At 35.7% G+C, this 27,986-nt stretch overlaps 1 protein-coding gene across 5 annotated transcripts in view; it reads right to left on the bottom strand.

The window, feature by feature from the left end:
- Window positions 1-4,694: 4,694 nt before the first annotated feature.
- Window positions 4,695-27,986, bottom strand: part of map4k5 (mitogen-activated protein kinase kinase kinase kinase 5) — a 32,551-nt gene continuing 9,259 nt past the window's right edge. The window contains exons 2-32 of one of the 5 annotated variants that reach the window (XM_073833747.1): window positions 27,450-27,540; window positions 27,289-27,353; window positions 27,147-27,202; window positions 26,991-27,038; window positions 25,829-25,871; window positions 25,671-25,743; window positions 23,939-24,070; window positions 23,664-23,726; window positions 22,556-22,637; window positions 22,036-22,155; window positions 21,743-21,821; window positions 19,744-19,802; window positions 19,456-19,523; window positions 19,154-19,192; window positions 18,532-18,576; window positions 17,739-17,781; window positions 17,439-17,655; window positions 16,926-17,011; window positions 16,797-16,838; window positions 15,405-15,489; window positions 13,807-13,886; window positions 13,653-13,713; window positions 13,100-13,217; window positions 12,635-12,693; window positions 12,447-12,550; window positions 12,147-12,324; window positions 10,918-10,986; window positions 10,717-10,809; window positions 10,541-10,611; window positions 8,174-8,229; window positions 4,695-5,653 (exon numbers count right to left, since the gene is read on the bottom strand). In XM_073833747.1, coding sequence (XP_073689848.1) covers window positions 5,566-5,653; window positions 8,174-8,229; window positions 10,541-10,611; window positions 10,717-10,809; window positions 10,918-10,986; window positions 12,147-12,324; window positions 12,447-12,550; window positions 12,635-12,693; window positions 13,100-13,217; window positions 13,653-13,713; window positions 13,807-13,886; window positions 15,405-15,489; window positions 16,797-16,838; window positions 16,926-17,011; window positions 17,439-17,655; window positions 17,739-17,781; window positions 18,532-18,576; window positions 19,154-19,192; window positions 19,456-19,523; window positions 19,744-19,802; window positions 21,743-21,821; window positions 22,036-22,155; window positions 22,556-22,637; window positions 23,664-23,726; window positions 23,939-24,070; window positions 25,671-25,743; window positions 25,829-25,871; window positions 26,991-27,038; window positions 27,147-27,202; window positions 27,289-27,353; window positions 27,450-27,505 — 2,478 coding nt within the window. In that variant the 5' untranslated portion in view covers window positions 27,506-27,540 and the 3' untranslated portion in view covers window positions 4,695-5,565. The remainder of the gene's footprint in view (window positions 5,654-8,173; window positions 8,230-10,540; window positions 10,612-10,716; window positions 10,810-10,917; window positions 10,987-12,146; window positions 12,325-12,446; window positions 12,551-12,634; window positions 12,694-13,099; window positions 13,218-13,652; window positions 13,714-13,806; window positions 13,887-15,404; window positions 15,490-16,796; window positions 16,839-16,925; window positions 17,012-17,438; window positions 17,656-17,738; window positions 17,782-18,531; window positions 18,577-19,153; window positions 19,193-19,455; window positions 19,524-19,743; window positions 19,803-21,742; window positions 21,822-22,035; window positions 22,156-22,555; window positions 22,638-23,663; window positions 23,727-23,938; window positions 24,071-25,670; window positions 25,744-25,828; window positions 25,872-26,990; window positions 27,039-27,146; window positions 27,203-27,288; window positions 27,354-27,449; window positions 27,541-27,986) is intronic. The other 4 variants (XM_073833744.1, XM_073833748.1, XM_073833745.1 and 1 more) reach the window with 4 other exon arrangements.

Raw genomic sequence — 27,986 nt, 5'->3', positions numbered from 1 at the left:
AAGGTATGTGTAGATGGGTCCTAGGTAATGTGTTCAAAATGTGTGGCAAACATTGAAGAATTGTTTTGGGAGTTATTCCATAACATTTAATTTTTATATGCGTACAACTGTTCAGAACTGTGCTAACTTACCATGTTAGCCTCTTTGAGCTAGGTTCAAAGTACCTAAAATTGTCACGACTGAAACGTTTGAAGTTTCGGTAGTGTCATCTTTGATTTTTTGGGTGTTATCCTATAAAATTGTCACTACCGAAACGTTTGGTGAAGTTTTCGTAGTGCCTTCTTTGTTTTTTTTGGGTGTTATCCTATAAAATTGTCAGTACCGTAACTGTTGCGATCGAAGAATTCGGTGAAGTTTCGGTGGTGTCGTCTTTGTTTTTGTAATGTTATTCCATAAAATTGTCACTACTGTAACCGTCATGGTCGAAACGTTTGGTGAAGTTTTGGTAGTGCCTTCTTTGTTTTCTTAGGTGTTATCCTATAAAATTGTTAGTACCGTAACTGTTACGATCAAAGAATTCGGTGAAGTTTCGGTGGTGTCGTCTTTGTTTTTGTAATGTTATTCCATAAAATTGTCACTATTGTAACGGTCACGGTCGAAACGTCTGGTGAAGTTTTGGTAGTGTCGTCAGAGTTTTTTTTTTTCCCGGATGTTATTCCATAAATTTGCAACTACCGTAACAGTCACGACCGAAACGTTTGGTTAAGTTTCGGTAGCGACATCTTTGTTCTTTTTGGGTGTTATCCCATACAATTTGTCACTACCGTAACAGTCACGACCTAAACGTTTTGTTAAGTTTTGGTAGAGACGTATTTGTTTTTTTTAAATGTTATCCCATAAAATTGTCACTACCGTAACTGTTACGATCGAAGAATTCGGTGAAGTTTCGGTGGTGTCGTCTTTGTTTTTGTAATGTTATTCCATAAAATTGTCACTATTGTAACGGTCACGGTCGAAACGTCTGGTGAAGTTTTGGTAGTGTCGTCAGAGTTTTTTTTTTTCCCGGATGTTATTCCATAAATTTGCAACTACCGTAACATTCACGACCGAAACGTTTGGTTAAGTTTCGGTAGCGACATCTTTGTTCTTTTTGGGTGTTATCCCATACAATTTGTCACTACCGTAACAGTCACGACCTAAACGTTATGTTAAGTTTTGGTAGAGACGTATTTGTTTTTTTTTAATGTTATCCCATAAAATTGTCACTACCGTAACTGTTACGATCGAAGAATTCGGTGAAGTTTCGGTGGTGTTGTCTTTGTTTTTGTAATGTTATTCCATAAAATTGTCACTATTGTAACGGTCACGGTCGAAACGTCTGGTGAAGTTTTGGTAGTGTCGTCAGAGTTTTTTTTTTTCCCGGATGTTGTTCCATAAATTTGCAACTACCGTAACAGTCACGACCGAAACGTTTGGTTAAGTTTCGGTAGCGACATCTTTGTTCTTTTTGGGTGTTATCCCATACAATTTGTCACTACCGTAACAGTCACGACCTAAACGTTTTGTTAAGTTTTGGTAGAGACGTATTTGTTTTTTTTTAATGTTATCCCATAAAATTGTCACTACCGTAACTGTTACGATCGAAGAATTCGGTGAAGTTTCGGTGGTGTCGTCTTTGTTTTTGTAATGTTATTCCATAAAATTGTCACTATTGTAACGGTCACGGTCGAAACGTCTGGTGAAGTTTTGGTAGTGTCGTCAGAGTTTTTTTTTTCCCCGGATGTTATTCCATAAATTTGCAACTACCGTAACAGTCACGACCGAAACGTTTGGTTAAGTTTCGGTAGCGACATCTTTGTTCTTTTTGGGTGTTATCCCATACAATTTGTCACTACCGTAACAGTCACGACCTAAACGTTTTGTTAAGTTTTGGTAGAGACGTATTTGTTTTTTTTTAATGTTATCCCATAAAATTGTCACTACCGTAACTGTTACGATCGAAGAATTCGGTGAAGTTTCGGTGGTGTCGTCTTTGTTTTTGTAATGTTATTCCATAAAATTGTCACTACTGTAACAGTCATGGTCGAAACGTTTGGTGAAGTTTTGGTAGTGCCTTCTTTGTTTTCTTGGGTGTTATCCTATAAAATTGTTAGTACCGTAACTGTTACGATCAAAGAATTCGGTGAAGTTTCGGTGGTGTCGTCTTTGTTTTTGTAATGTTATTCCATAAAATTGTCACTATTGTAACGGTCACGGTCGAAACGTCTGGTGAAGTTTTGGTAGTGTCGTCAGAGTTTTTTTTTTCCCCGGATGTTATTCCATAAATTTGCAACTACCGTAACAGTCACGACCGAAACGTTTGGTTAAGTTTCGGTAGCGACATCTTTGTTCTTTTTGGGTGTTATCCCATACAATTTGTCACTACCGTAACAGTCACGACCTAAATGTTTTGTTAAGTTTTGGTAGAGACGTATTTGTTTTTTTTTAATGTTATCCCATAAAATTGTCACTACCGTAACTGTTACGATCGAAGAATTCGGTGAAGTTTCGGTGGTGTCGTCTTTGTTTTTGTAATGTTATTCCATAAAATTGTCACTACTGTAACCGTCATGGTCGAAACGTTTGGTGAAGTTTTGGTAGTGCCTTCTTTGTTTTCTTGGGTGTTATCCTATAAAATTGTTAGTACCGTAACTGTTACGATCAAAGAATTCGGTGAAGTTTCGGTGGTGTCGTCTTTGTTTTTGTAATGTTATTCCATAAAATTGTCACTATTGTAACGGTCACGGTCGAAACGTCTGGTGAAGTTTTGGTAGTGTCGTCAGAGTTTTTTTTTTCCCCGGATGTTATTCCATAAATTTGCAACTACCGTAACAGTCACGACCGAAACGTTTGGTTAAGTTTCGGTAGCGACATCTTTGTTCTTTTTGGGTGTTATCCCATACAATTTGTCACTACCGTAACAGTCACGACCTAAACGTTATGTTAAGTTTTGGTAGAGACGTATTTGTTTTTTTTGAATGTTATCCCATAAAATTGTCACTACCGTAACTGTTACGATCGAAGAATTCGGTGAAGTTTCGGTGGTGTCGTCTTTGTTTTTGTAATGTTATTCCATAAAATTGTCACTACTGTAACGGTCACGGTCGAAACGTATGGTGAAGTTTTGGTAGTGTCATCAGAGTTTTTTTTTTTTTTTTGATGTTATTCCATAAAATTGCCACTACCGTAACATTCACGACCTAAATGTTTGGTTAAGTTTTGGTAGAGACGTCTTTGGTTTTTTTGAGTGTTATCCCATAAAATTGTCACTACCGTAACAGTCATGACCGAAACGTTTAGTGAAGTTTCGATAGTGACATCTTTGTTTTTTGACTGTTATCCCATAGAATTATTACTACCGTAACAGTCACGACCGAAACGTTTAGTGAAGTTTCGATAGTGACATCATTGTTTTTTGTTTTTTTGGGGGGTGTTATCCCACAAAACTGTCACTACCGTAACAGTCACGATCGAAACATTTGGTGAAGTTTCAGTAGTGACGTCTCTGTTTTTTGGGTGTTGTTCCATAAAATTATCACTACTGTGACAGTCACGATCGAAACATTTGGTGAAGTTTCAGTAGTGACGTCTCTGTTTTTTGGGTGTTGTTCCATAAAATTATCACTACTGTGACAGTCACGATCGAAACATTTGGTGAAGTTTCAGTAGTGACGTCTCTGTTTTTTGGGTGTTGTTCCATAAAATTATCACTACTGTGACAGTCACGATCGAAACATTTGGTGAAGTTTCAGTAGTGACGTCTCTGTTTTTTGGGTGTTATTCCATAAAATTGTCACTAACATAACAGTCACGACCGAAATATTTGGTGAAGTTTCGGTAGTAACATCATTGTTTTTTTTGGGTGTTATCCCATAAAATTGTCACAACAGAAACATGTCATCATTGCTTCGGTAGTGACAAAAGGGAAAACATAATTCTCATATTTGGGGGAAATAAACAAACTTTTAGTTTTAACAATTTTTAGTATTTTAGTAGTTTTAGAATGGGGTTATAATTCTGTAATGTGATGTGGTTGCTTCCAAAACATTACGGTCATGACCGAAACATGGGATGTTGTCAAAAATAAAAGTATACTGAATTATCAACTAGGATGTTATGTTAGTGTTTGATTCAATGTATATTCAAACAAATGAACCCTTAAGTTTGAAATCAGTATGATCAACTTCTTGCCTTTTACAAAGAAAATTGGATTCAAAATAAATCACACTTGAAATATTGTTACTGTTATTGATTTACCTCTAAAAAACTTTTTAATAAAATTGAAAAAAACATTCACAAGGAAGATGTAAGCAAAATCTTAATAGGTCAATATAACCCTTCTAATAAAATTTTATATTACTGTGTTTTGGTTAGTGACAAATCTGGGGAGAGGACAAATTTCCAAAACTTTCTGAAAATACAATATGAGAATTAACTTCACAATTATTAGAAATGTGTACAATGGATATTACACAATTTGCAAACATACAAAATCTGTGGGGAAAAAAAAAACATTTTATTAAGTCATTTCCAACTCTGACTTTGAACCAATTCTGTAGATAGGCCCATTAAGTGTACTTGTACTAATTAGTAATTAAAACTACAACAAAAATACAACCCCACCGCACTGTTTTTCATGTCCAAATATGTAGGTTTTGAGAGATTTCCGCTATTTCTGTGCATTTTTATCAGAAATGACTTTCACCAACATCCCAAAGTGTTAACAATTGCCTTTTTATTACAAAAGCTGCATACATTAAAACTAAAGCAACGGAAACACTTGAGATATCACAGTAACCTCACATCTCCCATGTTTTGTCATTTTTAAATACAAAAAGAACATGTACAAAAGTGCTTACATGGTGCAAGTATTGAATTAAAGTTACTTTTTAAAAAGAGATAACTGAAAATTTTAAAATATTACTCAGCTGGAGAAAATACAAAAAAGCTACAACAAACAAGGAGAAAATGACCTGCAGCAGAAAAATATTCACTCAGTAACATGAGGGCGAGATGCTTGACTCACATGACTCAGCTGAATAAATAACACTCACTCATTCTCCCAAAAACTCTCCCCGTTCGCCGGCACAAAAACCGGACATTTTAAATCCAATTTAACACAAAACCTCAGAAGTTAGTTTAATATTTTAATAAAACCGTTCCCTTATATGGCACTTTTTGAGCAGCTATGCATATTGCTCAATGTTCTATCTTTGCAGCTTTAACGTTGGTTTAATGTTTTTTAAATGTTTTGAATGATTACATTTAATAGGGTTTAAAAAAAGGATTTAATGTATCTACTGCTTGCACTTCTGGCGATTACTTGCTTGATTTGCACAAATCTGACTGGCTGCTGTAGAACTGCATAATGTTTGATTCTGGATGCCTTAAGTGGCGAGATGTCTGGGTGTCTCTGGCGGTGAGCAGCGCATGGCAATAAGGCTGCAGTGAGATTTAGCACTAAACACAGTCTGCTCATCAGCTCAGCTGTGGTTGTCCAGCGTTGGCGCCGTTCCGAAACAAATGCATCATGGGTACCGCAACGGCTCGAGATGCAGTGTGCCTGAACGGCTGAAGGAGGCGGAGCTAATAACTGTTCTCGTGTCCAGCCAGGATGTAGAGGTTACTGAGAGCGGTAGGGTTATCTGTAGGCCGGCTCTCCAAAACAACAACCCTAAAATGCACAGATGCCCACAAATATTAACACACATATACACTTATCAGAATGTACCATATAGAGGAGATGGGTGCAAAAGGACAGAAGAAAGCCATGATTATGCAAAAGTAGAGGGGTTGCGTGAGGTTGGTGCAAGCGGGAGGCTGGTCGTGTCCTCGGCAGCAGGCGACAGATGAAATTACAGCACTGAGACACCAGCCTGGCACTGCCAGTGTAAATAAAATATGGAGATCTCAAAGGGAGAGTGAAAAAAAAAGACAGCATGTGCTATAGAGGGTCTTGGGGTGGTGTAGGGCCATTGTGTATGTGGCATTAATGTATGGTGACACAGATGCATTTCTGTTCTGTGTTTAGCATTGAATATACATCAAAAAGTGGCTTCGCTAAGTTGTGTCAATGTAATGCTTGTTTTATTTACATGCACTACCAATCAAAAGTTTTTGAACAGTAAGATTGTTAATGTTTTTTTTGTTTTTTTAAAGAAGTCTCTTCTGTTCACCAAGCCTGCATTTATTTGATCCAAAGTACAGCAAAAACAGAACAATTTTGATATATTTTATTTAAAATAACTGTTTTCTATTTGAATATATATTAAAATTTAATTTATTCCTGTCATTTCAAAGCTAGATTTTTAGCATCATTACTCCAGTCACATAATCCTTCAGAAATCATTCAAATATTATTATTATGCTGAAAACAGCAGAGTAGATTTGTTTCAGGTTTCTTTGATAAACAGAAAGTTCAGAAGAACAGCATTTATCTGAATTTATCTTGTGACTTGCTAAATAAAAGTATTAATTTCTATCATTTAAAATTATACTGACTCCAAGCTTTTGAATGTTAAGAGTGTAATATTACAAAAGCAGATACATTTCAGATAAATGCTGATCTTTGGATCTTTCTACTTATCAAAGAATCCTGAAAAAAAGTACTTAATAAAAAAGTTTCTTAAACAGCAAATCAGCATATTCAAATGATTTACGAAGAATCATGTGACATTGAAGACCGGAGGATTGATGCTGAAAATTCAGATTTGATCAAAGGAATAAATTACATTTTAAAATATATTCAAATAGAAAGCAGTTATTTTAAATAGTAAAAATATTTCAGAATATTACTGCTTTTGCTTAATTATGGATCAAATAAATGCAGGCTTGGTGAGCAGAAGACGTTTCTTTAAAGCAACACTAAAGAACTTCGCAATCCCTCTACAGGTTGGAAGCGGAACTGTCCATTACCGCTGTCGTAAATAATTTAGCCTACCGTCGTGTCACATGCACGTTATTTGTTTGGAGGCTATCCAGGACCGGCTTTGGAAATAACGATGTCCAGTGACAAGGTAGAGTATGTTGCATGACTTTATGAAAGTATGAAAACGAAACAAAACATAGAAATGACATTGTTTGCTATTTTTTTTTTTTTTTCCGTAATGCAAGTCGCATTTGTAGTCTCATTTGAACTACAAAACCACGACCCGACGACCCAAACTTACAAAGTGCTGTTATGGCTGATAGAGGGTCGCAAAGCGAATACGAAAGTGCCGATGAACCACTGACACGAGTTCGGAAACATTATTTTAAGATAAAAAAAAACTCTTTAGTGTTGCTTTAAAAAAACATTAAAATCTTGATTGGTATTTTATAAATGTGCTTGGTTCTAGCTCTGGTTCTAATTCTAGTTTCTGAATGCAAGAAGTGCCTGTTTTTTTATATATATTTAAAAAAAAATTATATTTAGTCTGTATTTTTAATTGCATTTTTATTTTTATTAATTTAATTATTGACAACTGTAAAAGCCTGGACTGCATTTTTATACATTTGTTGACCTTGTACATTATTTGTTATATGATATTGAGCTGAATATTTTTCGTAAACTCCTGAAAAATATCATGGTTTCTACAAAAAACGTTCATTTGCATTGATGATAAAAATAGATGTTTCTTGAGCATTGAATCAGCATATTACAATGTTTTCTGAAGGATCATGTGACACTAAAGTCTGGAATAATGGCTGCTGAAACCTCAGCTTTGCTATTAGCAAGAAATTACAGTTATATTAAGTTATTTTAAACTAAAAATAATGTGTCACAGTAGTATTATTTCACTGTTCTCTACATTATGTTTTTAACACCTTGGTAAGCATAAAAGAAAGTTGGCAGGAAACTACTAGTCTAACTGGGACAACAGAACAAAACCTCATCAATGAGCTTGGGTGTTAAATTGACAGTCCTAATTTAACACGGTACGTCACACAAAGCTCAGGTCCCCCCTTAAACCTGACCCAGGGCTTCCCTCGCTATAGAAACAGACCCAGCAGAGACACTGTGTTCTCCCTGTTGGCTTTTTTCCCCCTCAAGTCTCTATTTCTGTCAACTGCATGTGCGAAAGTAAAAAGGCTACATGCAGAGTTTCTGGGAAGACATGGAGGCAGAGAGTAATGTTTCCAGGAGACAAAAGAAATAGAAGTAAAAAGGTGACAAGGCAAGCGAGAGACGGAAATTATTTGATCTGGTTCTAACCTGTCTGATCCCAGGAGTTTGAACACTCTGCTTGGGTCCGAAATCTCCTGTGTCACCTGCAGACAAGTGGAAATAGTCTTTAATAAACAACCGTACACCTGAGGAAAAAGAGGTTATAATAATCCACTGGTGAGCAAGTGATGTAATGCTATATTTCTCTGTTCTAAATCTGTTCTGATGAAGAACTCATATACATCTTGAATGGCCTGAGGGTGAGTAGATTTTCAGCAAATTTAAATTTTTGAGTGAACTTTTTCTTTAAAGGTCCACTGAAGTGCTTTGAAACATTATTATTCTGTGTGTTGATGTAATTTCAACTGAAATTTGTTCTGCCCCCTTTTTAAAACAATGTCATCCATATCACTATAAAATATACCATTCTGTGTAGAATTCAACTGGGTTCGATATGTTTTATGGTTTCCAGACCATAACCAGACTTCTTTCGCCCCAATGGAAAGCATATCTACATTGTCTGAATCTTTCCCTATCCCCTATATAGTGCACTACATGCCATTCACCAGACAGAAAATACTAACTCTGTGAACAAGTGACTGATTTCAGCCATAGATTCAGTGTCTATTTATAGTGTAGGGGGCGGGACGCTTCAGATTCTAAAGAGCATTTGATTGGACAAAAGTTTGATGAGAAGCTAAAGTGCAGGGTGATGGGTGCAGGGTCATCAAAATTGTTGATCTATGTTGACAGAAGTTTAGAAACTGTAATTTTTAAATGTTTATATCTTGAAAATGTGAATTTTATCATTCTTTTGAAACACACTAGCTTATATCTAACCTTAAAGGAGTACTTCACTTTCAAAACAAAAATTGTCATCTAAGATGTTTATGTCATTCTTTCTTCAGTTGTAAAGAAAGTATGTTTTTTGAGGAAAACATTTTAGGATTCCTCTCCATACAATGGACTTCTCTAAACAATCCCAGTGGAGAAATAAATAAGGGTCTTCTTATCTAGCGGAACGGTTGGTTATTTTCTAAAAAAAAAAAAAAAAAAAAAAAAAAAAAAAAAAATTTAAAAAGACAATTGATGTACTTTTTAACCTCTGACACTTGTCTTGTCTAGGTCTGCGTGAACTCTTTTTTTCCTGTTCAAGACAGTTAAGGTATGTTGAAAAAGTCCCATCTCATTTTCTCCTCCAACTTCAAAATCATTCTACCTCGCTGAAGAAGTACTGACCCAGATTTGAAGAAGTGAACATGCACAAAAGGTCAAACGCTTCTGCAATGTAGGATGATTTTGAAGTTGCAAGAGAAAATGAGATGGGAGTTTTTCGACATACCCTAACTCTCTTGAACCGGAAAAAACAGTTCACGCAGACCTAGACAAGATGAGCATTTGAGGTTAAAAAGCATATAAATTGTAACCTTTTTTAGAAAATCACTGATTGTTTTGCTAGATAAGACCCTTATTCCTCAGCTGGGATCATTTAGAGCCTTTTGAAGCTGCATTTAAACTGCATTTTGGAATTTCAAACTCAGGGGCACCATAGAAGTCCATTATATGGTAAGGATTCCTGAAATGTTTTCCTCAGAAAACATAATTTCTCCACAACTGAAGAAAAAAAAGACAAGAACATCTTGGATGACAAGGGGGTGAGTACATTATCTGTAAATTTTTGTCCTGGAAGTGAACTATTCCTTTAAGGCTAACATATTCATACTAAAAGCCAACTTCCATTTTGATTTCATGGAGACTTTAATAATGATAGTCAAAGACCACAACCTCCTACTCAGACCTTTACTCCCATTCCAAAAAAACTTTAAACAATAGGTAAAAATATCACTCGCGGGTCGTGTTCTCAAAACACAATGGTTGGCAATGCAGGTGCACCACCTGGCAGGCTGTAAAGCTCCACACACACACACACACACACACACACACACACACACACACACACACACACACACACACACACACACACACACACACACACACACACACACACACACACACACACACACGGACACACTCTTTTGAGGGGTGTAGGTGCCGACCGCTTTTCATTGGAGTCAGAGAGGAGAAAAACAGCTGAATAATTTAATCCATTACTCTCTGGCCAGCTGGAGCTTTCTGATTGTACATGAATTTTACATCATCCATCACACCCTGTCATCTATGTCTCTCACACACACACACTATCATATTTCATAAAGACAGTCCTTCACCTCCAGAAGACCTCTGGCCTTTTATTGTACTTATATTACACGCTACAGAGCCAAGAAACATACCATCTCTGTGCATACACAGATAGTTTCACCAGACTGTGCCTGTGCTTGTACCAAAGGTTTGAATGCATCAACAGGAAATAAAAATATTCTAATAATGCAATGTTGATACAATGTCTGCATTTACCTCGTTTGATTTGAAGCTCTTCCCTTGCATCCCATGTTTCCAGAAGGCCAAAACACTGTCCTGCAGACACACTGACACAAACACACATATATAAGGTTACACACACCTGTCAAACACACTACACAACAGAATAAAAGCATATCACAGCATATCACAGTGCAGAAGTGCTCTCTCACCAACGGAGTCGACACAGAAATCAAAGCTCAGCTCAGATGCCAGTTTCTTGTTAGACTTTAGCTTTCCCAGCAAGTTAACAATTTTTACGTTCTCTGAAAACACACATAAATAGAGACAACATTAGAAATCTTTAATAATTTTTGTGTTTATGTTTTTAATTAATGTTTAACAAGGTATATGTTAAATGTTGTTTCACTCACTGTCCAGGCACACAAGTACGGTGTCTCTCTCTAGCTGCGTCACGTGGATCGCATCGACCTGGTTACCACCTGCAACCAGATAAACATACACACACAAACGTATTTTTTTACTAGGTCCATTTGGCAGTACTGAAAAGTAGGGCTGGGTTTTAATTTCATGATCTGATTTGATTTGATTTTGATTCACAAGGATATTGACTATATTGGATATATATCAGGGTACAGTACGATACAAATTTACTCAAGGAAAAAAAAATGTATGTAAAATATATAGAGAGTCAGTTGGTACTACATTACTATACTATTGAAGGATAAAATTAACTGATTTCATACAAAAACTTAAATGACATTTAATTAGGTTTTTAAAATAAAATTTTAATACTAACTTGCAGGGGCGCCGCTCGCAATTTTGGGCCCTATGACAAAATATGAGGTTGGGCCCCCCCTACCACACAAAAGCAGATCTCTGGGGGCCCCTACAGGGTGTGGGCCCTTAGAATTGTCCTAACTTTCCCCCCCTTAGCGGCGCCCCTGCTAACTTGACAGTAACATAAGTGTGTTTCTACTCCAATTTCGGTTTTTAATATATAAAACATTTAAACGGTGGCTGTCGTTAACTCTTGAAAGATTTAATTAAACAAAAAAACAAACAATAAAAATGATGGCGTTACATGTCATTGTTTACAAGCTGTTACACTGATGTCTTTGCACTGTTGAAACACAGATTGTGGGATTACATGAGGCAGGATGCGGATTTCGATTAGACTCTCTTTGAACATGCTTTCGGATGTTTATGTTTCGGATTTTATTTTGTCGAAGTTTATTTTGTGCTGAAACTGGTATTAAAGTGAAGGAGATGACAGTTTCTTGCATGATTCGTGCTGCCACTTCTCTTGAACTGAGGCACTACAGCAGGAGTAGGGAACCTTGATCCTCAAGGGTCGGTGTCCCTGCAGAGTTTAGCTCCAACCCTAATCAAACACACCTGAACAAGCCAATTTATTGGATGGGATGTGCTCTACAATGTTCTCTTCATTGGCTAAAAGCAGGTTTTTGAGAAACTTGAGATTTAAGAACCAATATCATTTCGTAAAAATGAAAATTGGTTAAAATCGAAAAAATAAAAAAAAATTCCCCAGCCTTACTGAAAAGCATGGTATTGGACAGTATGAAGGAGCAATATAAATTCTGTGTGCATGTGTGTATATGTGTGAGAGAGAGAGACATACCTGAGCCGACCTCAGTGAACCAGGATGAGCAGGAATTGAGGTTGATGGTCTGAAAGCGAACCACCTGTCCCGGATCTGTGCCCTGACTGACTGCCACACACACCAGAGGATACTCCTGCTCAGGGACCACCAGCATCTCAAACACACGCAGCGGACTTGGTAATGGGAAATCAAAGTGCTGTGTGAGAGAGAGAGAAAAAAAAAGAGAAAGATTTGAAAGCTTAATAATAAAATATGCCACTCTGGATTGAATTCAACTTTCATTCTGCTTTGCAAATACTGTTTTTTTGCGTGTCTAACCTTTATAAGCATGAATCTTTGCATGGGTTCGTACCACTGCAGCAAAACAATCCCAGACTGCAAAGCTCCGCAGAGATACTTGTGACCCGTGTATGGATTCCGCACTGAAAAAAAGAGAAAGTGAGCAGATCAAACTCAGTCCTAGTTTGTGTTTGTGTTCATACAGGAGTGTGTGTTTTAAGCTTTACCGATGCAACACTTGTGGCATCCCTTCGTGTCGGGGATCTTGGTGGTGAGAGCAAATCTCCTATGAAGCAGACAACATTGTTGTTATTGTTAACTAGAACAATTAAAAATGATTCAAGCTAATCTGAAATAAAATAAAATAATACTTTAATGGAAAATACCCAAGTTGAAATTCTAAAATTACTAATACCAAAAGTATTTTTAAAATTAAAATAACAAGTGTATAACAATTACTAAAACTGAAAATAAATAATAACTTTAAGTAACTTCATTACTTCAAAATACTATAATAGTACTTAATACTAAAATTTCGTATAATCACAGGTCAGTGATATCACTGAACTAATCACTTTAAAAATATATGTATGCATAAATAAATAAATGATCTACTGTATAATAAAACTAAATTAAACACACTGCCATTTAAAAGTTTAGGATCAGTAAGATTTTTAATGTTTTATGTGTACCTTGGCAGTATCCTGTCAGGGAATCTGTGGGTGTGGAACTGAGTGGCCAGTCCAGGCTTCCTGAGCTGTTCAAACAGCCCAATCAGATTATGGGAATACAACTGAAACGTCTTCCCTTTAAACGAGAGATAACACACATCACACTTGTACCACAAACAGGGTATGACTACACACAGGATATCCAACACATGACAATTCATATCATTTGTGCTGATGAGAATGGAAAATGATGCCCCACAGAAATGAACAACCGTTACGCCCTGCACAAAGAAAGGCTGAGCTGTGTAGTTATGCAAGTTAAATCAAAATCAGATTAAGAATGAGGCCAGAAAGATGATGTGATATTAGCCGTGTGCGTGTGTGCTGTAGAGGACAGAGGTTTGACATTTTACCTTCTGATTATGGTGATTTAGGCATTAGAAGAGCCAGCAAGCAGTGAAATCAGCCGTGAACACAGAGAGAAACAGACAGACAGACAGCGATCATGTAGGTACTGCGGAGAATCTCAGTAACAGAAAGACAGAAGAGCCGCTCCCACATTACTCTCACTCACCTGATAATGACATCAGATTATTATTGATTATGTACAGCCATGTGCATCGCCGAGGAAACAACTGAAACGCATCAAAACAGCAGGTTATGAGTTCATTGATCTGTTGTCTATTCAAGGTCGAGGGTAAAGGTGAAAGTCAAATTTTAGGCCGTACCTGCTCCATGGAGGCTTCATGTAGCTCATTCAGGTTCAGAGTGTAGATACCATCATCAGTGCCAAATATCAGATACTGGTCTAAAAACCCAAACAAAAGCACTGGCTGATATTACAGAAACCACAGTTTCCAAAAAAAAATACTATGCAGTTACTAAACTCTTTTCAATAATTATTATTAGGGATGTAACAATATTATCATTTTGTGGTATCGTGATAGCAAAACTGTCTTGATATTATCTTGGACACATGACGATATGAAACAATATAGGTCTTCTGGGCAAAAAGTGTTGATTTTTTAAATATTCTAACATAAAAGGTCTTTGAAGTTGTGTTTTGGGCCATTATGCTTTAGCACAGTATCTGTCAAACAAACTAAAGCTGAAAGCAAAATATGGCTTAAATTCTTCATCAAGTCTGTTCTTGCTGCGCATTTCGAAGCAAAGCACAGACGATCAGCTCATGATCTGGTGTTTTCCACGCTTCAGAACGGCTCGGTTCGAACTCATTTATTGCATGTGCTGTAAGTTTAGTGCGCATTAGGGAACGCAACACAACAAATTATGCTTAATTTTCACATCAGATGATTACACCATTTCACTAGATTTGTTTTTGTAAGCCTGTTTTCATTGATGCTGGTGTTTTCTGTCAAAATAGCAGTTTAAATAGGTAACATTAATGCATTCAAATTCAAAATATCTATCAAGTACCTATGAAGCATTAATTTTCATTTAATTTACAGTGCAACTGTTTTACAATATATAGCTATTACTGTAATAGGAATATCAATAATATAAAATTGTTATTATTAATATTATTTTCTAATTTGTTTGGCTTCTAAAATACCAGTGTGAATGTAATTTAGACTGAGACAGTATACCACACACAAAAAAAGGTTGAGTCCCCTTTAAAGTCCCAGGTACAAGTCAAGACTTTTTTCTTAGGAACATGGGCTGAATCTCTTAAATTTGAACTCTCTAAAGTGCATAAGATTGAAGAATTTAACTTTAAAAATGTACAAAATGTTAACACCCCCAAGTTTACATTTGTCTTTTTGTTTTAATATCGTAATAAAAATCATATCATGAACTTCATATTGTGATATTATTGTATCGTAAAATTTTTATATCATTACATCCCTACTGATTATAATAAGAAATGTTTCTTGAGAACCAAATCAACATATTACAATGATTTCTGCTACTGTTTTGCATCACAGTAATAAATTACGTTATAAAATATATAAAAACATGAAACAGTTATTTTACATTTAAATAATACTTTGAAATATTTCTGTTTAACAAATAAATGAAACCTTGGTGCGAGTAAGAGACTTCTTTCAAAAACAAAAATCTTAAAAATCTTACCAATTAAAAATCAATGGCAAACTTTATATTTACTTATAAACTTAATACCACAAATTTGACATTTTTTAACACTGCAAAATACATTTTTCCCCAAACCTCAAAATCATATCCATTTTCCATACTGTGCATTACAATGTTATGATGCCTAAATGTACTTATAAGTGTTTTATTTTTTATTTATTTATACCAAATATCAAATTTTTGTATCTGCCATTTATCATCAACACTTTACCTTTGGTATCTGGGTGAATCCATGAAGTGGCACAGTTAATTTTAAGAGGACAACCATCAAAAACCTTTGAGAAACAAGCTCCCATCTGCAGACACACAGAGATGTAATACGTGAGTTATAAAATACAGAATTAAAGGGACAGTTCATCCAAAAACGAAAAATGTCATTAATTACTTTTCCTCATGTCGTTCCAAACCTGTAAGACCTTCATTCATCTTGAGAACACAAATTAAGATATTTTTGATGAAATCCGAGAGACACTGCATAGGCAGCAATGCAACTAACATGTTCAAGGCACAGAAAGCATTAAAGGAACACTCCACTTTTTTTGGAAATAGGCTCATTCTCCAACTCCCCCCCGAGTTAATAAGTTGATTTTTACCGTTTTGAAATCCATTCAGCCGTTCTCCTGTTCTGGCGATATCACTTTTAGCATAGCTTAGCATAGATCATTGAATCCTATTAGACCAATAGCATTGGGTTAAAAAATGACCAACGAGTTTCCATATTTGTTGTATTTAAAACTTGACTCTTCTGTAGTTATATTGTGTACTAAGACCGGTGGAAATGCAAAGCTGCGAGTTTCTAGGCTGATAAGATTAGGAACTACACTTCCATTCCGGCGTAATAGTCAAGGAAGTTTGCTGCCGTAAAATGGCCGAAGCAGGCGGAGTATTATCAGAAATGAGTTCCCAGCTAGTTTAGCATTTGCACATGTGCTGCGTGGTATTACTGCTCCTGCTTCAGCCTTATTACGGCAGCAAACTTCCTTGACTATTACGCCAGAATGGGAGTGTAGTTCCTAATCTTATCAGCCTAGAAAAATGAAGCTTTGCATTTCCACCGGTCTTAGTACACAATATAACTACAAAAGAGTCAAGTTTTAAATAGGACAAATGTCGAAACTCGTTGGTCATTTTTGAACGTGATGCTATTGGTCTAATAGGATTCAATGATCTATGCTAAGCTATGCTAAAAGTGATATCGCCAGAACAGGAGAACGGCTGAATGGATTTCAAAACGGTAAAACTCAACTTATTAACTCGGGGGGAAGTTGGAGAATGAGCCTATTTCCATAAAAAGTGGAGTGTTCCTTTAAGGACATCATTAAAATAGTCCATATGACATCAGTGGTTCACCCTTAATTTTATGAAGCTACGAGAAAACAAAGATAACTTTTCCATGTCAGTCTTCGACACATGTTCAGATGCAGGGTCAGAGAGCCCATGGATTTCCATCAAAAATAGCTTAATTTGTGTTTTGAAGATGAACAAAGGTTTTGTATGAGGGTGAGTAGTTAACAACAGAATTTTAATTTTTGAGTGAAATAGACTGAGCAAACAAGCCATTAACATTTCATCAGCATAAGTGATGTGTGATGATGTCACTCACCAGGACTTTGGGAGTGGGCGGCAAGCCGTTAATAGCAGGTTTCTATAAAAAGAAAAGAGAAAAATGAGTAGAGCACAACATTCTTGCGTGTCACACTCATTTCAGCAGGACACATACCCACACACTTACAGGAAAATCTTTTCTCTCTTTCCTCTGGAGACGACCGGGAGGGGATTTTGAAACATCTCCATTTACACTTCCGTCTGAATCTTCCTCTACAGAGCATAAGAGAGAAATTTGAAACATTCAGACTTTCTGGAATATGTAATTCTGATCAAGGTAAAAGATCAAGATCAAAGGTAAAAAAAAAAAAAGCAGTCAAATATTGTTCAATATTGCACCACAACAGCATATTAGAATGATTTCTGAAGGATCATGTGACACTGAAGACTGGAGTAATGGTTGCTGAAAATGTAGCTTTATCATCACAGTAATAAATTACATTTTAAAATGTATAAAAATAATATATTGTAGCTAATTTTATAATTAGTTAAATTGTAAACACACTTCACAATATTACCATTTTTATTGAACGGTTTGAACAGTAGTGTTTCTTACTTATTCAATATACTCTCCAATAACAGTATACAAACAGTAACTGTGTATAAACACGATCTGGAGAGTCTATTTAATGTTTCTTACCTTGGTCTGCGGTGTGTGAGAGCAATCCTGGGCTGCTGACACTCACAGACAGATAGTCTGAGTGGGTGTGCTCTGCTTTACTTCCTCTCTCAGGTGTGCTCTGTCTGCGAGACACTGGTACAGAGCCGTTATCAGAGCCCGGGATCCTCCGCACCGTCTGACTGCCATCGCTCAAACCAAACTCATCGGATACACTGCTCGACCGAGCCTGAGAGGGCTGATAAGAATAAGAATTTCAAAACCACCCTGATACTTTTTTTTTTATGTAGGAGATATACACTTATACACACTCACATTTACCTTAGGAGGAAGCGGTGGTGGCACTCCCTGTTTAAGAGTTGAACTGAAAGGGGGGAGATGAAACAGAGAGTTAAAAAGAATTGAGTGACATAACTCGTCTTAACTTGTGAATAATTTTGCAGTTTTCAGGGCACATTTTTTTCATGCTGATTTTACTCCAAGTGAGCAAGCCCAAGAAGAATCTTTAAAGTCTTTAAAGAGGACATCGGATGCAAAATTCACTTTTACATAGTGTTTGCATGTAAATGTGTCTCAGCAGTGTGTGGACACCACCACCCTACAATGATAAAAATCCATTCAATTTTTTAAATTATCCCCAAAAAACTAAAAAAGCCTCAATTATCAAGGTGTTTTGATTTTCTGAGTAGTATTTTGTCAAACTGCTCAAGCTCCGCCCACAACTGTTGACAGACTGTCCTGCATTTGCATATTTTAGCCCTCAGCCAGTTGTACGCGGTCCACCATTTTCTCTCTTGCTTTCTCCCCACATCAGAGCCACTGAGGACGCAGTCGATTGCTTTATGATAGTAACGTACCACAGAATAAACCAAAAAATGGAAGAGAGGGGCGGGATCAGCAATAGCTCATTATCATTTAAAGAGACATGCACCGAAACATTTCACTGTGAACAGAGCTGTTTTTAACAAGGTAAAAAGTGTGTTGTTTTACACGACCGCTGAAGAATTTTAACCAAAGTATGTTGAAGACCCTAAAGAATCATACCAACTTGTGGAAAATGGCATCTGATGTCCCCTTTAAGTTAATGATTAATACGTAAGAGTGCTACACTTACAGATCAACATCCTCAAAAGCATCTTCTAATGGAGCCAAGTGCCCTCTTCAGAGACAGACAGAGAAAGGGAAATGGACAGAAAGATACATGAGCTAATCAGTTCACAGTTAAAAGAAAAACCTGAATAATGGAAAGAACATCACATGTTTTTACCAAACATGGGTAACACTTTACAATAAGGTTCATTAGTTAACATTAGGTAGCCACATTAGTTAACATGAACTAATAATGAACTGCACTTATACAGCATTTATTAATCTTTGTTAAATGTTAATTTCAACATTTACTAATACATTATTAAAATTTTGTTAACATTAGTTAATGCAGTGTGAACTAACATGAACAATGAACAACTGTATTTCCGTTTACTAATGTTAACAAAGATTAGTAAATACAGTAACAAATGTATTGTTCATGGTTAGTTCATGTTAGTTAATACATTATCTAATGTTTAACTAATGAACCTTATTGTAAAGTGTTACCCAAACATGATACTGGATTTTACCAGATATAATGCAATGATTTACACCTCACGTTAATTTTTATTCATTTTTTTCAATACATTTGGGATCTTGGTGTCCTTGGATCTGTTAAATAACAGCTACACAAACCAATTCTTTACCGTATATACAACTCCTCCTCAACGCTCTTCAGAAGACTCCTTCAGCAGAGGAGTGCACAAAAGGGAAAAAGTAAAGGAAAACGGGGAAAAGAAAGAACACAACAGAACAGTCAAAGTAGAGGGAATAAAAGCAGAGCTCATGGGAAAGTCTTCAGAAAGAAGGAAGTGTGTAGAATTGTGGGGATGTCAGAGAAATGATGCAGACAGAACAGGGAAATGACTGCTTGTGGCGTTTTCATGCGGGCGGATGTAGCAGGAATCAAATCATTCATTAAGTCACAAAGAAAACTTTTAATGGTTACCTGGAGGTGATGGGGCCCTCTGCGAATGGACTCCAGGGGGAGGAGAAATCATTGTCTTTAGTCACATCCTGCAAAAAAGATCCATACACATACGCTGCATTTTAAAAACATGCCAGTCAGGTTTTTATTGCTTACCTGATCTGTGCAAATAGTCAATTTACAATTTAAATGTTTGGTTTTAAGCTCATCAAACAATGACTTACTGAACTGCAGGTTTTTCTCTGTAATGTGTGTTTAATAAAATTTTAGTGATGTATGACTATCTGGACTATGCAATGCTTCTCTCACCATCTCAGCACTTGCTTCAGTCTCCTTCATCATGGGGGGCTCAAACTGAAGCCTATCAACTGAAATACAAAGATGAGACAAAACTATTAACCAAGCATGCCACTGCCAAGAAAAAAACATTTGTGACCATGAACCACAAAACCAGTCTAAGGTAGCACGGGTATATTTGTAGCAAGAGACAAAAATACATAGTATGGATCAAAATGATTGATTCTTTTTATGCCAAAAACCATTGAGGTAATAATTAAAGATCATGTTCCATGAAGATATTTTGTACATTTCCAACCGTAAATATATCAAAACCTAATTTATGATTATTAATATGCATTGCTTAGAACTTCATCTTAGCCTTTAAAGTTTTCTCAATATTTGGATTTTTTGCACCCTCAGATTCCAGATATTCAAATAGTTGCATCTCAGCCAAATATTGTCCTATCCTAACAAACAATACATCAATGGAAAGCTTATTTATTCATGATGCAAAAATCTCAATTTCAAAAAATTGACCCTTATGACTGGTTTTGTGGTCCAGGGCAACATTTCACCATCATTTATCTGCACTCTGCAATATTAATGACATTCTGTTTAACACTACTGGAATGCTTTGTTTGTACAAAAACTGCTACAAAGTTCGAGCTCAAGTACAAACGTGTTGTACCACATCTCCACCACTGGGGGGCTCAAGACTGTGCATTTCTATCTGAACTAATAAGAGCAGCTAAAACTCTTCAAGATCAAGAGATGTCATTTATCATGAATGTGGTCTGGAGTGTGTGGTGGTACATCACGTTCATAAATAAAGGTCAAACACATGTTGACTTAGCTAAAAAAAAAAAAAAAAATTAAAAGCCCTTAACACACATCCTAACCATAAATGAAAACTTTGCACTGTTAGAATTTTTTTTTTTTTTTCATATTAAACACACTTTTAGGGTCAGACATGAGGCTTCTCATTTTATGCAATGTGTCACAGCCTTACTCTGTTTGGATCCTAAGGAGGAGCTTTATAAAGCTATTACTTTATTTTGATGGTTAAGATGACCGGTATTATATGTGACCCTGGACCACACCAGTCATAAGAAATTGAGTTTTATACATCATATTTTTTCCATTGATGTATAGTTTGTTAGGATAGGGCCATATGTGACCCTGGACCACAAAACCAGTCATAAGGTAAAATTTTATACATCATTTCTGATATACATCAGATTTATACATCATATGAAAGCTCAATAAATAAGCTTTCTATTGATGTATGGTTTGTTAGGATAGGACAATATTTGACCGAGATACATCTATTTGAAAATCTGGAATCTGAGGGTGCAAAAAAATCTAAATACTGAGAAAATCACCTTTAAAGTTGTCCAAATTAGGTTCTTAACAATGCATTTTACAAATCAAAAATTACATTTTGATATATTTACAGTAGGAATTTTACAAAAAATCTTCATGGAACATGATCTTTACTTAATTTCCTAATGATTTTTGGCATAAAAGAAAAATCAAAAATTTTGACCCATGCAATGTATTTTTGGCTATTGCTACAAACATACCCCAGCGACTTAAGACTGGTTTTGTGGTCCAGGGTCACATATTTGGTTGAGACTCAACAATTTGAAAATCTGGCATCTGGGGGTGCAAAAAAATCTAAATACTGAGATAATCGCCTTTAACGCTGTCCAAATGAAGTTCTTAGCAATGCATATTACTAATTAAAAAAAATCAAGTTTTGATATAATTACAGTAGGAAACATAAACTTTACTTAAAATCCTTATGATTTTGGCATAAAAGAAAAAATCAATCATTTTGACCCATACAATGTATTTTTGTCTATTGCTACAAATATACCTGTGCTACTTAAGACTGGTTTTGTGGTTGAGGTCACATATAGTAATACAAAATAAGTTATGTCAGCCAGTGGAAGTGTTTTGGGGTTCATTGGGGATAGGCAAGAGAGTGAGACACTCATAATCATGCTTATCCCTGTGATTGACGTACAGTTGATCTGTGACTGGGTCCTTTCGGCACGAGAGCTCCTGTTGTGGGTCGAGCGGATGGTATGGCGCTCTGGAAGCGGCTGTGGACCATAAAGAATCATAGTAAAACTATGCAATATACCACAGACAATCATTTGCACACATTTACAGTTTCAAGTCACGCTCACTCACACTCATACACTGAAACACATTTACGCACATAAGCTCTCACACACTAACAGAGTACATTCCCAGGTGTACATGCTAACTTTGCATCTCTTTCTCATACATCCACACAGAAGTCACATGGGTTACCTCAAGGTCATCTTCATCTCCCTGGCTAAAGGGAGACTGATGATTATCTGGGTTGTTCATCTTATCAAGTAGCTCTAAAGCTAACCGTCGAGTCAAACCTGTTTGACCCACAAATAAGTGCTGCATACAAACACAGAGAGAATGTAGTGTAAGTGGCTGAAAGAATCTTAAAAACAATTATCAGTTTCCACAAAAATATTTAACCATTTTCAACTTTGATAACACCAAAACAGCACTACATAAATAAATTACATGAAAAAAAAAAATGTGTTCAAAAAAGCAGCTATTTTAAATTGTAATTATTTAAAACATTACTAATTTTACTTTATTTTTAATTAAATAAATGCAGCTAAGTATAAGAGATTTATATCAAGATACAGTATTAAGTTCAAGTGCACAGTTCTCTTACAGATAAGTTTATTTCATTGCATGTACACATGAACTTACAATAAATGAGTCAAAGAGCTGCACTTTGTGGAATCATAAACAGATAAAATGGAGATAGAGAAGAAATTTTTACCGAGAGCAGCTTCTCAGCTGTTGGTCTCTTCTTCGGGTTTTTTGTGAGGGAAACTTTAACAAAAGTATGAAAGGCTGTAGACCTGCAGAAAGCAAGTGTAAAACACTTATTTACAAAACACTGTATATTTCTCTATAACTCAAATATGCAAACATCTACATAGTTGTTCAAAAGTTTAGGATTAGAAAGATTTTTCATGTTTTTTTTTTAATGGAGACTTTTAAGGTTATCAAGGCTGTATTTATTTGATCAAAAAATGCAGAAAAAAGTAATACTGTGAAATATAATTGCAATTTCTAATATTGTTTACCTATTTCAATATACTTGAAAAGGAAAAAAAAAAAGACAGGGCTGAAATTTTATCAGTCATTACTCCAGTCTTCAATGTCACATGACCCTTTAGAAATAATCTAATATGCTTTGATTTATCATCAATGTTGGAAACAGTTGTGCTGCTTAATATTTTTCTGGAGCCTGTCATACATTTTTCTTTGATTCTTTGATGAATAAAAAGTTTAAAAGAACAGCATTTATCCAAAATAGAAATCTTTTCTAACAATATAAGCCTTTACTCTCACTTTTTTATCCATTTAACATATCCTTGCTAAATAAAAGTATTAATTTCTTAAAAAAAAAAAAAATTACTGACCCCAAAATTTTGAATAGTATATTGTAACACAAAATTTCTATTTTAAATGAACACTGTTCTTTTTAACTTTATATTTATCAAAGAATCCTGAAAAAAGTATCACAGGTCTCAAAAAATATTAAGCAGCACAGCTGTTTCCAACACTGATTATAAATGAGCATATTATAGAATGATTTCTGAAGGATCATGTGACACTGAAGACTTGAGTAATTATGCTGAAAATTTAGTTTTGCTTCACAGGAATAAATTATATTTTAAAAGTATATTAAAATAGAAACTTATTTTAAATTGCAATAATATTTTACAGAACTAATTTTTTTCTGTATTTCTGATCAAATAGATACAGCCTTGATAAGCATACGAAATTTTAAAAATTAAAAATAAAACATTAAAAATCTTGCTGATCCCAAATGTTTGAACGCCAGTGTAAATAAATATAAACAGCCCAGAGAGACTAACCATTTGGTCTTGTCCTTTAACTTGGGAGGCTGGAAGTTGCTTTTAGACATCAGAAATAGAGCCCTGCACATACACACAAAAAGAAAGAAAGAAAGAGATCACATAAAGACACAAATCTCTGAGTAATTATGTGAGGATATGATAGTAATCTAATGGTTAATTATCTTGGCTTTTGCACATAATTAAGTTATTAAGATTCACAACAACTTTAGGCCTGGAGCAAATGGTTTGGTTAAAAACATATCTGCTCATTGGCAACAAGTGTGTGTTTATACCTCATGGGATGGAGGTCAAACATGGGAGGCTGCAGTTCTGCCAGCTCTATGGATGTGATTCCAACAGCCCAGATATCACACAGATGATTATAACCTCCATTTTTCTCCACTGCCGCTACCTCTGGAGCCATCCTATACACACATACACAGAGCAGACAAGACATTAAAATACACATACACTACTATTCACAAGTTGTTTTTTTCAGCAAGGACAGGTTACAATGTTGATAATAATAAGAAATGTTAATCAGCATCTTAGAATGATCACATCATACTGAAGTAATATCTGCTGAAAATGTGTTGTTACCATCACAGGAATAAATAATTTTATTTTAAAATATATTAAAATATATTAAAATAGAAAAGCAATATTATTTCTGTTTTTTTAATGTATTTTGGATGCAATAAATGCAGCTTTGGTGAGCCTAAGAGGCGTCTTTCAAAAATAACTTTTCATCATCATTTGCTTTGATTTTCCCAGACTTTTTATGAGTGAGGCGCCTGGTTCTGCCTGCGTGCTCAGTGATCAAAGGTCATCATAACCAGAAATACACACAAAGTTTAATTAAGTCACAAAATGTTATGAAACTCTGTAGTTTACTAACAGTTGTAGAGCTGCATTCTTGTCTCATGAGATGAACTTCACGATCACTTTGCGTGTCTACCCTCGTCTAGCCGACTGTGTTGCCACAATAGTAGGTCATAGTTCAAAGAAATCCTGAAGGAGTCATTCAGTCTGAAAAAGGCACCTTTAACCATGTTTCATAGTTATTTTGGAGGTCTTTGAACGTTTATTCATCTCTGCTGTTCTTATGTTAGATTTTAGGGATGTAACAGTATTATCACCATTGTGGTATCGCGAAACTATATAGTCTCTATATTATCGTGATTTTAATTTTGAACTGTCAAAGTGAATTAGATAGAATAATTTAACTTTAAAAATGTACATTTACATTTCCAAGTCTTCATTTGCCTTTTTAAAAAATATCGCAATAATATTGGTGGACTTCATAGCGTGATGTTTTCGTATTGTGAGATTTTAACATTGTTACATCCCTAGTAGATTTTAATTTTATATTATGGATTATGAGATTGTATGCACATTCACAGAGTCTTAGATGTTTTATAATGATGTTATTTCATTTTTTAACCAATGTTTTAATGTCTTTTCTAAACTTTTAAAATGTACATAGAGCTGAAAAGAACACATTTACCAAGCTTATTTACATATAACTGCTTTTTCGTCACAGAATTAGTCTCACATAGCCAGACCGTCAGACTAATGGCAGAACCTTGGGCGTTTGAATGCCCAAAGACTGCCCGAGGCCAAATAACTGACAGGTAAAGCAACCATCCGCGTTTCATTTTGTGCCACGTCATGTTTAGAGTATGTAAAACTCTTGGATATATTTTAAAGAGTCTATGCTGCAAACTTTACATAGTTCACATACTTTTGAAAACCCAGCATTTAGCAGATCCTAATAAGCATTCATTTGTAATCACTTCTGCTTTTTTCCATGAGGGGGTTTGGCATCACAGCATCTTGTTTCGAGAAGGAATGTTAAAGAACGCAACACACGTCTCTGGAAATCCTGTACAACTCAACCAATCCAATCACGACTTTGAAACTCCTAAAGTGTTTTCAATTTTGTGTGCCATATGCGTCAGACGCTCAGCCAACGGTCCGTAGGTGTGACGTCTGAGGCTGAGACTATCACAGAACAGGTCTTACCAGTAGGGCGTCCCAATGAAGGATTTCCTTTTTGCCATGGTGGCCGTTATTTTAGCAGCCACTCCAAAGTCCGCTGCAAAACAGGAAGATTTTTTTTTAACATTCAAATTCAGTAACTCACAATCACACACCCAACAATTATAGTGTGACCTTCTTACCTAATTTGACATCTCCATTGTCGGTGAGCAGAATATTTGCCCCCTATTGCACAATAAGTTGAGAGTTATTAACTGGCAGAAGAAAGATAGTTTGAAACAGGTAGAACATCAATATAATGAACACATGTGTGACCCTGGACCACAAAACCAGTCCTAAGCAGCATGGGTATATTTGTAGCAATAGCCAAAAATACACTGTATGGGTTAAAATCTTTAGGATATTAAAGGGATGGTTCGGAGTAGAATTGACTTCATTGCTATGCACTCCGAAGCCCATGTAAATACCCCATCCAAAGTTTTTTTTTACCTTAGTCAAACATTTATGGAGATATTAGAGTTTTTCGAATTGCTTGTTACAGGAGTGATTGGTACATGTGATGTATCTCGTAAATTGCACCACTAAACGTGCAAGTAATCTTACCAAACTTGTACAGTAGTGTAATTAGGTTATGTACTCACAAAACGCTGCATCAGAACATTTGTAAGTCCACCATGAGTGTTTTAAAAACACGTTTTACCCGAGAACTACTAGTCTCAGAAACTACAAGTCGACGTCACTTCCCTGGTTTGAAAAAAGCACATAAAAGTCCTCCTACTACATCTGTGTGCATGTCAACTTGTAGGAGGACTTTTACGTGCTTTTTTCAAACCAGGGAAGTGACGTCGACGTGTCGCCATTTGTAGTTTTTGAGACTAGTAGTTCTCGGCTAAAACGTGCTTTTAAAACACTCATGGTGGACTTACAAATGTTCTGATGCAGCGTTTTGTGAGTACATAACCCATTTACACTACTGTACAAGTTTGGTAAGATTACTTGCACGTTTAGTGGTGCAATTTACGAGATACATCACATGTACCATTCACTCCTGTAACAAGCAATTCGAAAAACTCTAATATCTCCATAAATGTTTGACTAAGGTAAAAAAAAAACTTCGGATGGGGTATTTACATGGGCTTCGGAGTGCATAGCAATGAAGTCAATTCTACTCCGAACCATCCCTTTAAGTAAAGAGTATGTTCAATGAAGATATTTTGTAAATTTCCTACCATAAATATTTTAAAACTTAAATTTTGATTAGTAATATGCATTGCTAAGAACTTCACTTCAATTTTGACCCTTTTGACTGGTTTTGTGGTCCAGGGTCACATATACTGATTATACCTTTATGTCTCTGTGCATCTTCCCTTTGGAGTGCAGATAAGCCAAACCCTAAACACAAACAGACTCAAATCATCTCAAGATGTTTAGAAGGCTTAATATAATAATACACTGCATTAGACCATGTAAAGGATGTGAACCACATTTGAAGGATCTTACCTGTAACGTCTCTCTGCATACATAGGCAATCTGAAGTTCAGAGAGTGGACCTGTAACTGTACACAGACACACATATTTAGCAGTGTCACACAGGTTAAAGAAGTGGAGGGTGTATATTTTCAAAAACGTATAACTTATTTACCATGATAAATGTCTTGTAAGGATCCTCCACCGCAGTATTCCATACAAATCCATAACTTCTCACGGCTAGAGAGAGATGGAGAGAAATGTAGATCTTAAAGCTTTATCTTATGTTTTATACACTCAATAAAAGAGTCAAAGAAAAATCCAGTTATTTGTTACCAGAGGTAGCTGCCAAAGTAAGCCACAATGTTGTGATGGGTGCATTCCTTCACCATAAAAATCTCCTGCTGGATGATTGAGAAATCATCGCCTAAAAGAGAAAGGAATGAATAATTGAGAGCTGAATAAATTAAACAGTAAAAAGTAAGACTGAGAGCTTGAATCAGATATGGACAGCAGATGGCTAAATGTTAAATGCTTAGAGTGATTATGCTCATGAAATGAGGGAGAACTTGTGTCAGTTTTCATTTACTTCTCCTGAGCGGATTTTTGTGATTTAGTTACAACTCTTTGATCTTTTCACTCTCCTCTTTTCTAATGCTATATAAAGCCCCTGGAGTGTGATGGGTTTCCCCTTCTCTTCCATTAATGCAGATAATTAGCTTAGCTTCCTGCTGAATCCGTGTTAACACACGTCATGACAACACTCAGGTATCTTTAAGAATGAAGACATCTGAAACTGTAAAAGAAAAATTACAGCATATTTGCCTGATATGCCATTATTTCCATTTTTTTTTTAATAAATGCCTGATGATG

Source organism: Garra rufa, chromosome 2 (genome assembly GCF_049309525.1).
Source record: "Garra rufa chromosome 2, GarRuf1.0, whole genome shotgun sequence".
NCBI lineage: Eukaryota > Metazoa > Chordata > Actinopteri > Cypriniformes > Cyprinidae > Garra > Garra rufa.
The sequence above is the reverse complement of the archived record's forward strand: the minus strand, read 5'-3'. Positions and strand labels throughout refer to the sequence as shown.